At 43.9% G+C, this 14,004-nt stretch overlaps 1 protein-coding gene across 1 annotated transcript in view; it reads left to right on the top strand.

Annotated features, from left to right (window-relative positions):
* Positions 1 to 14,004, top strand: part of UNC5C (unc-5 netrin receptor C) — a 258,259-nt gene that overhangs the window by 190,761 nt on the left and 53,494 nt on the right. Inside the window, exon 4 of the mRNA XM_059817715.1 lies at positions 8,020 to 8,123. Coding sequence (XP_059673698.1) covers positions 8,020 to 8,123 — 104 coding nt within the window. The remainder of the gene's footprint in view (positions 1 to 8,019; positions 8,124 to 14,004) is intronic.

Below are 14,004 nucleotides of genomic sequence, written 5' to 3'. Positions count from 1 at the left end.
GAGAAGTTAAGTGAGCATTTAACATATTTGATACTACCACTCTCATTTTGCTTCTGACAGTCATGTTTCTGTACTGCTTCTCAAGTTAATAGGCGTGACCAACTCCCAAACTTAAGGATGCAGTTGGAACAGTAATAAATAGAAATCCCATTGCTTTGTAATAAAGAGCTAAGACTTCATAAATTAAGATGGACTTGACTTCACTGTTAGCGTTGCTTAAAAAACAAAAGGAAACCCCTTTACTGAATTTATATTAATTTAATCCCTCAGTAGGAGCCTTGAGAATATCCAACCTACACCGTCATGGCTAAGAAATGATCGTCTTTCAGTGGAGTCTGCTTAGTGCCTGATGGTGAAACACAGATGCAGTCAGGAAGTTAACAAAATTTTGTGTATATTTTGGTAGTGACCAGACAGTTGTGTGAGTCAGATTAGTGTATCAGAAGAGCAACAACAACAAAATACCACGTTTATACAAATTGTTTTCTGATTTAGAGTTTCAGTGTGTTGTAAATTCAATTCTACGTATGAATTGCAATGTACACCTGATGTTTCTAATGTATATCTTTAGTACCTTTAGTATATCTGTCATCTAAAAAGGCACCTGTTGAGGTTAGGTCATTGGAACTTTACATTTAGATTCATTTGAAAAACAAGAACTTTGGATTCCATCTTCAATCACCAAATAAAATAATGGATAGAATTAAGGTTATAAGTTAGTTTGCAGGTTAAGCTTACAAAGAAAACCAAGAAATATCAGTAAAATACAGGAGGAGGAGAACAGTGCAATTGATGCACACCTGGGAACCCATCTACTCAGTGAATTCTTGATAAAGTTTGCTTGCTTGTATTTTTTACAGTTGTATCAATACCAAATGTGTTGAGTGCGTCGTTCTTCATTGCAAGTGTAGCCCACATGGAAGCTGAGTTGCAAAACAGTGTTTTGTCTTACCAGCACCTGGCTGAACTAGCTTAGAGCTGAAGAGAGGAAGGGAAAAAGTGTTTTTTCTGCAGACGTGCAGGCGGTGAGTCTCCGAGGAGTCATCAGGGTGCAGCGTTATTCCCAGCTGGCTGGAGATCCCATCAGCAGAATGAGAGGCTGGCAGCTGTGCACTTCCCATTTACTCAGGCTGTAAATACATAGGGAATAAAAAAGGAGAGAAGGTCCTGGGCGCAGGCAAAGCGTCTTGCAGATTGTAGGCTGGCAAGCAAAGGGTGTTCTTCACCTCATTCCATACCTCAGGTCAGTGGATGTAGCAGCCTGCATCCCCAAAACATGTTGTGCACCTCCAAGAAGCCTACTTCAGTCTCCATCAGCTGCTCGGCTGTGAAAGGTGACGCTGCTTCTTGGCTGCGTGGGATGGCAGCCCAAGGCCTTGCTCCCTGGGATGCCAGAGGACTACGGACAAGCTCAGCCCAAGCCTGCGGGCTGCCAGGCATCTTTGGAAAGGGAGAAGCTCCACCATTCCTGATGTTCCTCTCCAGGCCGAGAAGGTTGCTGGGGCAGCCTCGTGGTGCCATGGCATTTGTCTTTAGGGCTGTCCTGATGTGAAACAGCCCCTGCAGAGCAGGAAAGAGTGGCACAGAGTTGTGTACTGAGCATAAAGACAGGGTTTTGAGGTGTTGACTGATTTCCTCTGTCCTCAGCTCCAGCCGCTGATGCTTGGGCCGGCTGAGAGCGCAGTCCTGTCCAGTCGCGATCGCATCCCATGAGCAGCAGCACACTGAAGGAGGCAGGAGGCTTTGATCAACACCCGGCATGCGGCTGATACAGCCGGGGACTCTGCAGACCGAAATGCCACACTTACAAAAGCAATTGATAGGGGTTTCAGAGGGATCCCCTGGGTTACAGACTGATGACACTCCTGTGACTGTCTCAGTGGAAATCTGGTTTGATCTAATTAACAACAGAGAGCTGGAACCACACAAGGACAAAATGAAAAAAAAAGGAGTTTTTTGTACCTAACCTTTCCATTACTTACCCACCAGTGTGATTGATCCCCGCACAAAGGTCGCAGACTCAGCTGTGAACAGAAAAGAGAGGCCAAAGTATGCCTGATAGCACATGGTTTCTTACATTTAGAATTGCAATTCAGTCTCTAGTGCCTTTTTTGCAGAAAAAGGTGTCTCTCAACTCCACCTGCATCGTGGAAAGTGATGGAAGAGGAACAGGCCAGTTTTACAAGATTAGTCACGTTTCTCTAACTCAGCATCAGTCATCCAAGTTTGGGAATAAATGCAGTGAGATGTGTTTTCACAAGCATGTGGATCCTTCTTTATTTTGTAGAACATCAGTGGCATTTTCCCAGTCGTCTTCTACAATTCTTTTTCTGTTTGGGTATTTCTTATTGGGCTAGGTAAAATTAAAACAGCATTGAACCTTGCCTCTTGAGAACACTCTCAACGGTAGGAGGTAGACTTGAAGTGGAGAGCTGGCTACCTATTGATCCTCTAATAATGGTTGAAATAATACCAAACCATATTTCCTTTTTTCCCAGTGTTTTAATTACCTTTTTTGCTTATGACATGTTTGGTTTTATATGGATGCCTGTATATACTTACACATATAAAGCAACCTATCTTCTATACGGAAATATGTACTTCTTGTGAAGGTCTTTTCACATTCTTAAAACCTTATTTCTTGGAAAGCACACACCAAACGTACTTCTCTCAATGGGCATAGTTAATATGAAAGTTGCATAGAAAGTAATGTGGTTTTTCTTTTTGTGCTCTTAAAGCTTGCTCATTTTTTGCATTGTTTGTTATAGAAGGAAAGTTGACATTGGAGTTACTAGAAGGAGCACAGAGTCTTTAAGGTCTACCAAGGGCAGAAATCCATCTTTCCCTGACAGTAATGCTGCATTGTTCTGTTCCTTTCTGGTTTACATCTAATTCCTGGCTGACAAGTGTCCGTTTTTCATGCTCATTCATTAGTCACCCTTGCATTAGCACTGCCTTGAAGGCGTCTGGTCTGCCTCTTATCACATTTCTCAGAAATGATAAAAGATATCCTTAAACTTTTACCCACCCACCCATCACAGCAAAACCCAGAACAGCAAAGAGATAAAATACATTTGATTAGAAAAAAGAATAGGGTCATTCTTTGCTCTGTCGTAGAAGTTGACAGGTAGACAAGGAAGTGGGGATATGCTATGAGTTCTTGTAGAAACTGTTACCTTTAGCAGGCGAAAATGCAACTTCTGAGGGGTTTGTAAGCTAAAAATGCATTAAACATAAAAGGAATTAATTTAGCAGTGCATCAAAATTAAGATCTAATGCCCCTCTCCCCAAAAAGCATAGTGATTCAGGACTAAAGCTAACAATATGGTGTACACTGAGGTTCTGATTTCCCATTATACTATTTCAGTTTTATGCTTGTGGAAATTCTCTCATTTCAATGAAGCTCTGAATGCAGCCATCTGTCCTTACCAGAGAGGGTTGTGCAGGAGTATTTCAGGAGTCTTGGAGGAAAGTCTCATCTTAAGTATGCTGTAAATGTGCTGCAATATATGCCACAAGAGCCCGCTCTGAATTTACTAAGACTATACATTAGTAAAGAAAATAGAGTCTGGCTCAAGGTGGCAGACCAGAATTTTAATTCTTCTCCTTGGTTTCTTTTTTATGAAGACAGCCTTGAAGGGAAGTTAGAGGCTGGGGAAAATGTCTGATGGGGATGCAGGCTGTCCCCTGAGCCTGGCAGTGACATCCCCACCTGCAGCTGGGTGAAATACGTGAGAGAGCTGCTGAGAAAAACAAGACGGACCCCTCAGCATCGCTGTCCACCGGGGCTTGCTCTGCTCTGGAAGAGATGAGCTGTGGCAGCAATATTATCTGTATGAGGGGAGGAAGAGTATTGCTAACACAGGCAATCAGGGATTATTCTACATTACCAAAGTAATAATGGAAAGAAAGTGCAACTGCCTTTCTGTTGTGTCGCTCCCAATTGAAGGTGAGGGTGGAGAAGGCTCTCTCTCGGTGTCGCATTAACAGGGCTGCTGCTGACCTGAGGCTTCAATAATTCACACTGCCTCTTCACAGACAAAGAGGTCCTGACCCAGAATGGATCAAATGTTTTATTGTTTTGCTTTTTCAGGTGTATTTCATGAAGATTGTTAAATTATTTTTTTTTAAAATGGGATGTATTTTATTTGTCTTTTACCATTCTCTGCTTGCAAGCAGTTGTAACTTATATGACACTTTGAAAAAGTGAAAAATAGTTGTAACTTATATGACACTTTGAAAAAGTGAAAAATGTTATTGAAAATACTCTGCTTGGAAAAGATCCAAAGTCTCTCAGTACATTAGCAAACTCACCCACTCCCAGTTGACAGTGTGAAGTTGCCGTGATGACTATAATTGTTAAACGGCAAAGGAAGCTGAAGATTGAAGAATTAGAAGGATGTTGTTGTTATCCACAGAAATCATACTGCAAGGGCCATAGAAAAAAAGCAGTCATTTCAAAACCCCGTGCTGTCCCAGCAGGGTGTTTCATGTTAGAGCAGGTGACAAAGTTGTTTGTCCAGGCCCTCCGCTTCTTCATCACTTAAAAAACCATCTTGTTAACTTGTTTGTCTGTTACAACCAGCAAACCTTATGCTTATTTAGGTAAAACCTGCCCTGCACAGCCACCATCTGTAGCTATTTGTAGGTGGCATGGCTGCGGTGGGAGATGGTGGGTAATTCTGGTGGGATAAAGCTGGGAACACGTGGGAGGGAGCCAACAGAATAGGGTATAAGAGCTAACAATCTTGTAAATACACAATGACGTACTTTTTTTTTTTTTTCCCCACAAATTAGTATCATTTACTCAATAATATCTAATGGCTCCTTTGAGAACATTACTGTCTATTATGTCAAGGCCCTTACTTAGTGTATATTTAGTTTGTGGATCATTGACCTGCTTGAATCCAGTGGTGCCATTGAAGTGTCCGCACACAGCAAGGCTCCGCGGGCAGGGGGCAGCCGGGGGAGCCGGCTCCCGCAGGGTTCGTCTCACCTGCCGCAGCCCCACTGCAACGGTTCCCACGGAAAAGGGGCTGTTCATACCCAGCAATACCAGCTGTTGATAATAAAGAGGTTGAAGTGGGATTTTTTACTGTTATTACACATTTCTAGACTAATGCTGTTTACTTTTGTATGCACTAAAATTGGGGGGGTTTTTTAAAGGCAAGTGCTTTATGAGAGAGGTGATTATTGTGCCTGTGAGGCTATGGAGAACTTCAGAGCTCTATTAATGTTTCAGGAAGGTAGGCAGGGCAGTAAATCAACGTGTCAAGGAAAAAACTCAGATTATTATCTATCTAATCTACCTCTACTGTCTTCGTCCCTCCATATCTGAACACCTGAAAGATATTATTAATGTACTATTTATTACTGTGCTTATATGCTTCTATTACCAGCACGATAACTTTCTCATTTATCCTCAGCCATGATATTAGAGCATGATACATCTGTTATAATTGTCTGCACCGTGCACATATGTGTACCTGTTAGATGCACTAAGGTGTAACCAATGTGGAGGTAATTCTTCTCCTTTGGAAATACCTGTGGAACTAGCAATAATATGATCATATGGGTACTGCTAGCAATATAACCTGGGTTATTTGCTAATCTAAAGCAAACTGCATTAACCGGGCATTATGTGTGCCCAGGATACGTATCAAGCCCACAGGACGTGTGAGGAGCCTGGGCCAAAGGAGGGGTGTTGTGTCCTCAGAAACCCACCAGCTCCTGAAAGAGCTGCTCATCTCTATGTTTAACATGCAGAAGTACAGCAAGCCAAAACTCAGCATTTTGTCCTTGGAAGGACTCCCACTCACGGGGCACCCGGTGGGTTTTGGTTTTACTCACATTGAGCCATACAACCCAAATGTCCCCTGGTTAGCCTGTCAGAGAGGGTGGGATGAAGCTGGTGGGCTGGTGATGCTGGAGCTGGCAATGCGGTGGGAGCTACATAGAGGAGTCGGAGACCAACCTAGTCTGGTCAGTGGTCTTGCTGTGCTCGCTCTTACATGAACTAGCCTCGCTGGCCTGGAATAACTCCAGTGTGACAAGGATGCTGACAGACACAGTCTGGTGAAGCTTGACATCTTATCCTGAGAAATGATCACTTCCAGATGTTTGCTTCTCCTCTTTGCTATAAGTTACCCGGTGTTGTACGTTAAAGCCCCCTTCATCAACAATTAAAATGGTGGATTTTGTAGTGAGGTAGCTGTGACATTGGCATATGCTTCCTTTCAACAGAGGGTAACCCCCCAGCAAGCAGACGGCTGGAGGCATTAATTTCTTACGTTGCCACAGTAAGATCTGCCAGAACTTATCTTTCTGTGCCCTAAACTGTGGCCCTAAATCCCGTCCCATCGGAGGGGCTCTCGGTATCCCTGCCTTGTGTGCCGGAGGGAGCAGGAATGCCAGTGGTGGGGAGGGAGTGGGGTTTGGGGTTGCGTCTCTCATGCCTGTGGTGCAGGGGAAGAGCAGGGATGCCTCAGTTTCACTGTGGAAATGCATGGGTTTAAGAACGTTAGAAGTTTACCACATTATCAGCTTAAGTTAAAATCACGTCTCCAGCTATGACAGAGCTTTTCCATGGTACAATTAGACTGACATTTAATTCCAGGTAGCTGAATAACCACATTTTCCCAATACAGGCTTAGAAACAGAGGTCTCATGCTATCTGAAGGCGTGTTTCAAAAGAGCTGATTTTGGTGGCAGACACCCCACCTCCTTTTCCATCTGTGCATTCGCCTGCCCCAGGTTTTGCCTTTTGGTAGTGCTGATGTAGTTCCTTGTGGGGTCAGCTGTAAATCAGATCTTGGAGGTAATCTAGATGAAAAATAACTCTTTGGATGGTTTATTTGTAAACTGGTTCAATTCAGTGATCTGTTTTCCAGCACAGCCGCAGGTTATGGCTTCAAAATATGAAACATTTGGCTTTTAAATTGCTCCCATATGACTTGTTTCCAATATGACACAAGTATTTGTGCAACCTCACCGTGAGCTGGCATAGGGAACTGGTCTGACTTCAGAACAAAAAGAAATAACTTTCTTGCAAGGTTTTTTTTTAAGTCAGGCCAACTCCCTGATCTGACTTTGAACATGGCTCCATGTCCATTTGCAGCAGGAACCAGCAGCAAGGAGAAATATCTCCAGTTGCTACTGGGGCTGAACGCTCGGTTCTCCAAAACCCTGTCTTCCCTGGCACAGCAGAGAGGATGCCAGTCCATGGTGGAAATACGGAGCCAGTGGTAGGGAGGGAAATTCTCAAGTCCATTTTACCACCAACACAAAGATATTACAGAAGCGTACAAAAAAGCCAGTGCACAGCTGTCCAGTATGATGAACTGGTTCAACGTTTGGAGGCGCATTTGATGCCCTCTTTGCCTGCCACATTTCTGTGGTGCTGTGCAGGAATCCAAGCACGGTTCAGCTTCACGTTAAGATGATGATGATGATGATGATGATGATGATTATTATTATTATTATTATTATTATTTAGTGCTACAGGGATAATGATAAAGTGAAGACAAATTAGCTAAAGCTGTAAAGTTAACGCCTATAAACTAAACGTACATTAAATCACTTGCATCCATGAGTTTAAAGGCAACTCAGCTTATGTGCTTTAGTTTTACAGGTCTATTTAATCTTCCTTAACTTTCTTTTGTACTTCACTGACATAGTTTACCAAATGTAAATTATCTGAAGAAGGGACTTTCACTTTTTGTTCTGTGTCTGGACATGACCTCACTGTCGAAAGTGAGGCCTTGGATCCTCGCTGGGTTCACGTGCTCTACCACAATATAAATAATAAATCCACTATGAAACCTTTGACTGCTTAATGTTGGAATGAAGTGAAAACATGTCCCAGTCTTTTTTAAGTGCTTCACTTTCCAGGGAGAAGAAATGCTACTTTCTCCATTTAGAAAGACCTCTCGCATCTTACGCAGTATGACAATCAAATGTAATTTAAATGACCAGCTATTAATACTACTAATTCTTTTTCTTCTCCTTCTCGCTCCCCAGATCTCCGGAAAACTTTCGAGCAGGAGCCCTTGGGGAAAGAAGTGTCCCTGGAGCAAGAGGTCCTGCTCCAGTGCCGTCCCCCTGAAGGCATTCCAGTAGCTGAGGTGAGCAGCAACAGCAGTGTCCTGGCACTTGGACACCCTAACTCAGAGCAGATCCATGGCTCACAGTGCAGTGAGTTCGGGCATGGCATGATGAATGGGTGGTAACAGAGAGCTGACTGACTGTTGCTGGTAGACAAGATTGATCAGGAACTGATTAATGGCTTTGGATTATGGTGCCTTGCTGGGCAGAGCTACAGGTCGTTTGGTTTCATTTTTTTCTTCCCTTTCAAAAATCACAGTTATATCTGGCATCCAAAGGACACGTAGCTGGTGGAGTACATTAATACCAGCCTACTATCTTTCCTTTTCCTTTTAAAGAAAAAAACCATTTCACTTATTCTGAGAGGCACCTTTCAAGCATAGTATAAAGACATTTTAATTTTTAGTTTGCCAGATTATATTTCCCTCACATGTTTGTGCATGTGCTTGTGTGTGCACCAGCCAGCCAACTCGGCACAGGAGGATGTACCATGGTCCAGTACGGGCTCCCAGGTGAAGCAGCATGAAGTGGGGGCAAGTAGGGGATGTGTCTCCCTAATAATCCATCTTCAGGGGTTTATCTGGTTTTTCTACTGGCATTTAAGTAAACTTAGAGTGGGTAGCCTGCCCTCCACCTGGCAGGAGCGAGCCTACGCTTCAGCAAAATCTGTGCCTCCTGACAGCAGTGGGTGTCCCCATGGACAGGAACTTCCCTAAGTGCAGTGGTGGCTCCAGCTTCAGACTCATTGTTTACAGGAGGGGGTCCTCTGTGTCACAGGGGGGCCTCTGAAATCCTAAATCTGCTGTGGCTGTTAAGAGAAAATTTTATTGTTAATGACGGTAATTCCCCTATCTGAATTCTCTTTGGTTTTCCTCTGCCACGCACAGAAGAAACTGTTGCCAATTTGCATTAGGATAAGTTAGACTGTCATGGCTAAGTAGCAAAGTGGTTGTCACTCAGCACTGATGACTGATTTCTCAGGAGATGAAGCTTAAAGTGTTACTTCCCCATCTAACCCAAGTTTAGATTTAATCAGAGTTGCAGAAACGTGTCCACAAATAGGAGTAATTAGCATAGAAGACTCTTCCCATTTTCTTTTTCCATAGGCTGTTTTCTTTCCCCGCTAAGATCCCCAAAACTGTAAAGTGCATTTAGGTCTGCCGCGCCAGCTTGCTGACAACTGTAATATTAATCAGTTGGCTTTCCTCAGGAACTTAGCAGCAATTTTTTATTTTCCTTTCTGATGCTTCTTTGCATCAAATCAACTTGCCGTTGTGCCATGACAGGAGTGTTGCAATGGGATATGTTGTTCAGGCGGCGCAGGGTAGTACTGGGGAACTTCATTACCTTTGCTAGAAACAGAGATTGATGATGACGGGTAGTTTGTTTGAATGCAGTGTTACAAGCACCTCTGAAATTTCAGCAGCCAGTCCGGTTATTCCCTCAGAAAGGTCTGTAATGCCCGGTTCGGCAGCTGGGACCCAAACAGCATGATTTAACATGATGCGTGGAAGTGATCTCTGAAAAGATCCTCTGTGAGCTGCTCTCATAATGATTGCACTTTTTCCTGCCTTCTAGTATCCTGGCTCACTCTGTCAATAGCCGAGATTCATGACTGTACATTAACTGGCTCTGAATCTTATTTGTACCGTGGTCAGGCCAGACACCAATTAACACTTGGCAGGCTCAGAAATCGTATACTCCGTGTCTGACATTCAAAAGAACCATTCTGAATGTTGGTTTTTTTTCCTTTTCTGACTTTTGAAGTCAGAAGGAGATCAAACACCCAGATTGGACAGCCGCCTAATACAGCCTCTTTGTAGATTCTTTCCAACACTATTAAAAGAACAAAGACCTGAACACTAATGAATATGAATACCTTAATGTGACACTTTATTACAGCCACTTGCTGAAGCTGGTAAGATAAATTTAAAAAAATGCAAAGATGAAAGGTAACTTGGTGGGTTGAAGGATTACATGATTATTTTAATTTATAGATGAATGAGTTCTTTGTTTAAGACTTCGTTTATTTGTTCAGAGAAGTTCCTGATATGATGGTACAGGTAACTAAGTAAGAAAGGACTTGGGAGAAGGCAGGCAGCAGGCTGAGGCTATTTTCCATCTTGCTGAAAGACTGCTTTGATTCTGAGTAGTGTAATGCATATGCTGCAGCTGTGAGCAGCATTTCCAAATGCTTTGGTGACCATGTACCTCAGACTCTTCCACTCTGGGTACTGTGTTTTATTTTGGGGTTTTTTTCCACCTATTGGCTTCTAAAGTAGTCACTGGATTTAACACCAAAACTCTAGAAAATACACATTCAAGAGTAATGTAATGGTGGCGTCCAGAGTCCCAGCATCTTCCCCTTGCTTTTTCTCTTTGGTTTTATTCTCCCCCTTCATTTTGTTTTTTTCCTGGTATTACAAAGTGGTGGGAACAGCCACGCTCAGGGATACGTTCTGTCTTCTTTTCACTAGCTGGGGAATTTAGTCTTATAATTCCCAGTATATTTAATTGCAATTAACTGTGTCAAGCTCTTATGGAGCAATGCTAGAGCAGATCTTCCTGTTACTGAAAAGCTGAACCACATAGCAGCATACAGCTGCTCCAGAGGGCAAGAAGGACAAAGACAGAGATGGGCAGGCAAAGCTTTTAAGGCAGTGCTTACCAGTCCCTCAGATCCACTAGGACATGACGAGCATGAGAGTAGGCTCAGATCACGGCCACAAGAAAAAAAAACCCAAGATCCAAATAGAAGAAGGTGTGTCAAAATACACTAGCCTCATGGCCTGAGGTCAAATCAAAGTACATGTTGTTTGTTCACTTGGGACAAAGTGAGGAACCGAGGGTTTGCTTGGTCTCTGGGAAAACCAGATCAGCTTCTCTGCGGCCATATACCCCTGCCCACCAGCCCCCACCAGCGTCGGTGGCAGCTGCACAATGACATGCCTCCCCACTCCCAGTTTTATAGCCAGTATCAAGCTGAACCTACCTACAGGTTCTGAAACACCTGGGTAAATGTTTTGTCTTTTCCAATGCGTGGCCCAGGCAAGCAGCAGAAGGACCAGCACAGGCGCTGTTACATGGAGGTTTCCACACATAGCTGGGGGGTGAAGGGGCGAACTCTCATGTTGCTGCTGTGAAAAAAAAATAAAAATGAATGGACATAAAAACAAACAACACCCTGGCCCAGCTCCATGCTTCCCTGCCTTCTGCTTTTCCTCAATGGGGAGGAATAGGATAAGGTGGGGAGGTAAGCAGTCTGACCTGCCAGACTTGGCGGGAGCTGCCGGTGCTCAGTGGAAATCAGACAGTTGCTGCTCCCCGGTGTCAACAGAAACATCCATTTCAATTCCACTCCCTTCTGTGTGTGCATTTTTTCAAACCTAACCTGAGAAGGCAGGAAGGATCCCATTCTGCAACACTCCAACAGTAATGGCAGAGTTATTACCAATTAACCCCTTAGCTCATTTGATTTGTTCTTTGAAAGATGTCAGCATCATATTGCACATGATAAAATATAGTTAGAGACACCGAGTCACATGAAATTAGCTCATGGCGATAGGTTATAGATCAAAACATCAATGAGAGGTAAGATTGGTTAATATGCCATAAGCTGCCAGACGAACTTTTGCATTGAAATGTATGATTTGCAGCGCCTTTAACAGGGGGATAATTGCTTCTTTAATTATAACTGATGTGTTCCACAGAGTCGTTTAATTGCAGAACAGGGTGTTACGTACAATTTGGTGACCCAGGTGGGTTTAAAACTGGACGTGATATTTATCCACATTCGTGGCGTTAATTAGGGACTAGAGCAAGGGGAAAAGCATCCCTGAGTCAAGAGGCAGAAGAGGGTGTTTTGCCGAGTCAAGATGACTGTGACACAGACTTTATTCAGCTGCTCTTGCACTGGCAAAAGCTGCTGGAAGCTGGGGACTTCTCCAAATAGACAGCATCAGGTGGCTGTTCCATCTAATTGATTATTGATACAACCGCTGTTTGCTTTGTTTCATGTGAGCCACTTACATTTTGCAGCAGTTCTCCCTTAACTGGGAGTTCATGTGTATGCATTTCCATGCAGGTGTGTGTCACCGAGGCAGTGTTTTATATTCCCGGCAGGAAAGTGAGCTCTAAGAGAAGTGAATAGAGGAGTTTGTGGCCACAAATACTGATTAGCTGGGAAGTGACACTGTCCTTTGCAGTGCCTTGCAACATACAGCAGAACTGCCTTCGGGTGTCAATGGGAGGAAGAGCAGGGAGGGGGAGGGGGGTGCAGAAGGAGCACAGCCCAGAATGAATGAGGACTGCTCATTCATTTTGCGCTGGAGAGCCATTGGGTAAGGTCTGGCAATGCAGGCCTGTCCTTCTCCAAAAGTACAGGATAAAGCTCCCCGTAATTGCCAGTGTCTCATCCCATACGTTTCTGTTCCATTTTACATACTTTTTACACCCCAATCTAGTGGTGGATGGTCAGGGCAGTCTTTTGAGAAGAGTGAGAGGTAGGTTACAACCCACTCCTTGAGGATAGGATTGCATTTGGGTCTTATGCTTTCCTGGGAAATACGCTGACTACTAGCTTATTAGGTGGCCTTATTTCCTACCAGTTCATTTCCACGGTGCAGAAACACATGCCGACATGCGCAGGTCTTCTTGCAGGACTGAGTTTTTTGAGACCTGGATTTTCTATGGGATCTACCCCTATACTTTTCCTTTCTAGTGCAGTTCCATTGATGCCAGTGTAAGTGAGGGCAGAGCATGCTCCTAAGTGAATCTAGTCGCTGTATGATTGGATCTGACCACAGGCAGGGAGGATCTGTGGGACTGGAAAATGGTCTGGTTTCAAGTTCCTCCATAAAATATTACAGTGAGAGGTTTTCTACAAGATCAGTGACATGAACCCTGCTAGCTTATTCTCTCTACAGCTTGCTTTTTGCGGCAAAGATATCTCTGGAATGCTGGTTTAGCTAGCACAAACTACCTCTCCTCTTCAGGCTGTACTCAGAAAGAGCAGCATTTTACCTTACACATATTTTTGGAAGATACAGCTTTTAGCTGCATTTTTCGATGAGGTAGATGAATATACGTCTCAGCTTTCCCCTTAGAGAAGATAGCTCCTCATCCTGGAGATACTATTCTGTAAGACTACAAGATTAGTCCATCAGGTCCTACTTTGACACTGTCTGATTCTTGCTCCCTATAGCCAACAGGCCTCGTAGTGCCTGAAGCGTGAGAGTTACCTCCCGCAGGGCTTTGCAGAGCCCCTGGTTCTTACCAGCACCCTCAGTCAGTGGTGATAGCATTTGCCTTGGTCAGTTCCTCTGGCAGTAACTTCTTCACATGCAGTGCTCAGCTTAGGCATGAAGAATTAACAGCGCTCCCATGTTTTAACGGAGGTATTTCCAAAATGCAGTCTGCAGAGTGCATGTCAGCTGTCACTCAAGAGTTGTTTGATCAGGTTTGGCTGGGTTTTGCTCAGGAATTTCCGTGTGCTTCTAGAACTGATGCTTTTCTTTCGCTAAAGTGTGTAACCTGGACAAAATCCTGTATGCCTTTTAAAACTGGTAGGAGGAGTTGCCTGCAGGACAATAGGCACTATGCAGCTTTCAGGGAGAACGGGAAAGGGGCCATCCTCAGGGACTGCAGCCACCTCCCAACATGCTGTTCCCTTATGGAATTTAATGATCCTGAAAAGCATACAGCTCTGTGCTGTGAAGAATGAGATCCATCTATCCATCCAACCAAAGAACTGCAGATATCACGCTGGTATCTCGTTTAAAGCTGTTTCCAAACAGACCCCTCACAGTTGCTTCAGGGACTGAGGAGTCCATATGCCCACATGGTGCCCAAAGTGCCAACCCAGTGCACGTGAGCCATGGGACCTCCAGCTCAAGCCCCTCT

The sequence above is a fragment of the Gavia stellata genome, chromosome 5 (assembly GCF_030936135.1).
Source record: "Gavia stellata isolate bGavSte3 chromosome 5, bGavSte3.hap2, whole genome shotgun sequence".
Lineage (NCBI taxonomy): Eukaryota > Metazoa > Chordata > Aves > Gaviiformes > Gaviidae > Gavia > Gavia stellata.
The sequence above is the reverse complement of the archived record's forward strand: the minus strand, read 5'-3'. Positions and strand labels throughout refer to the sequence as shown.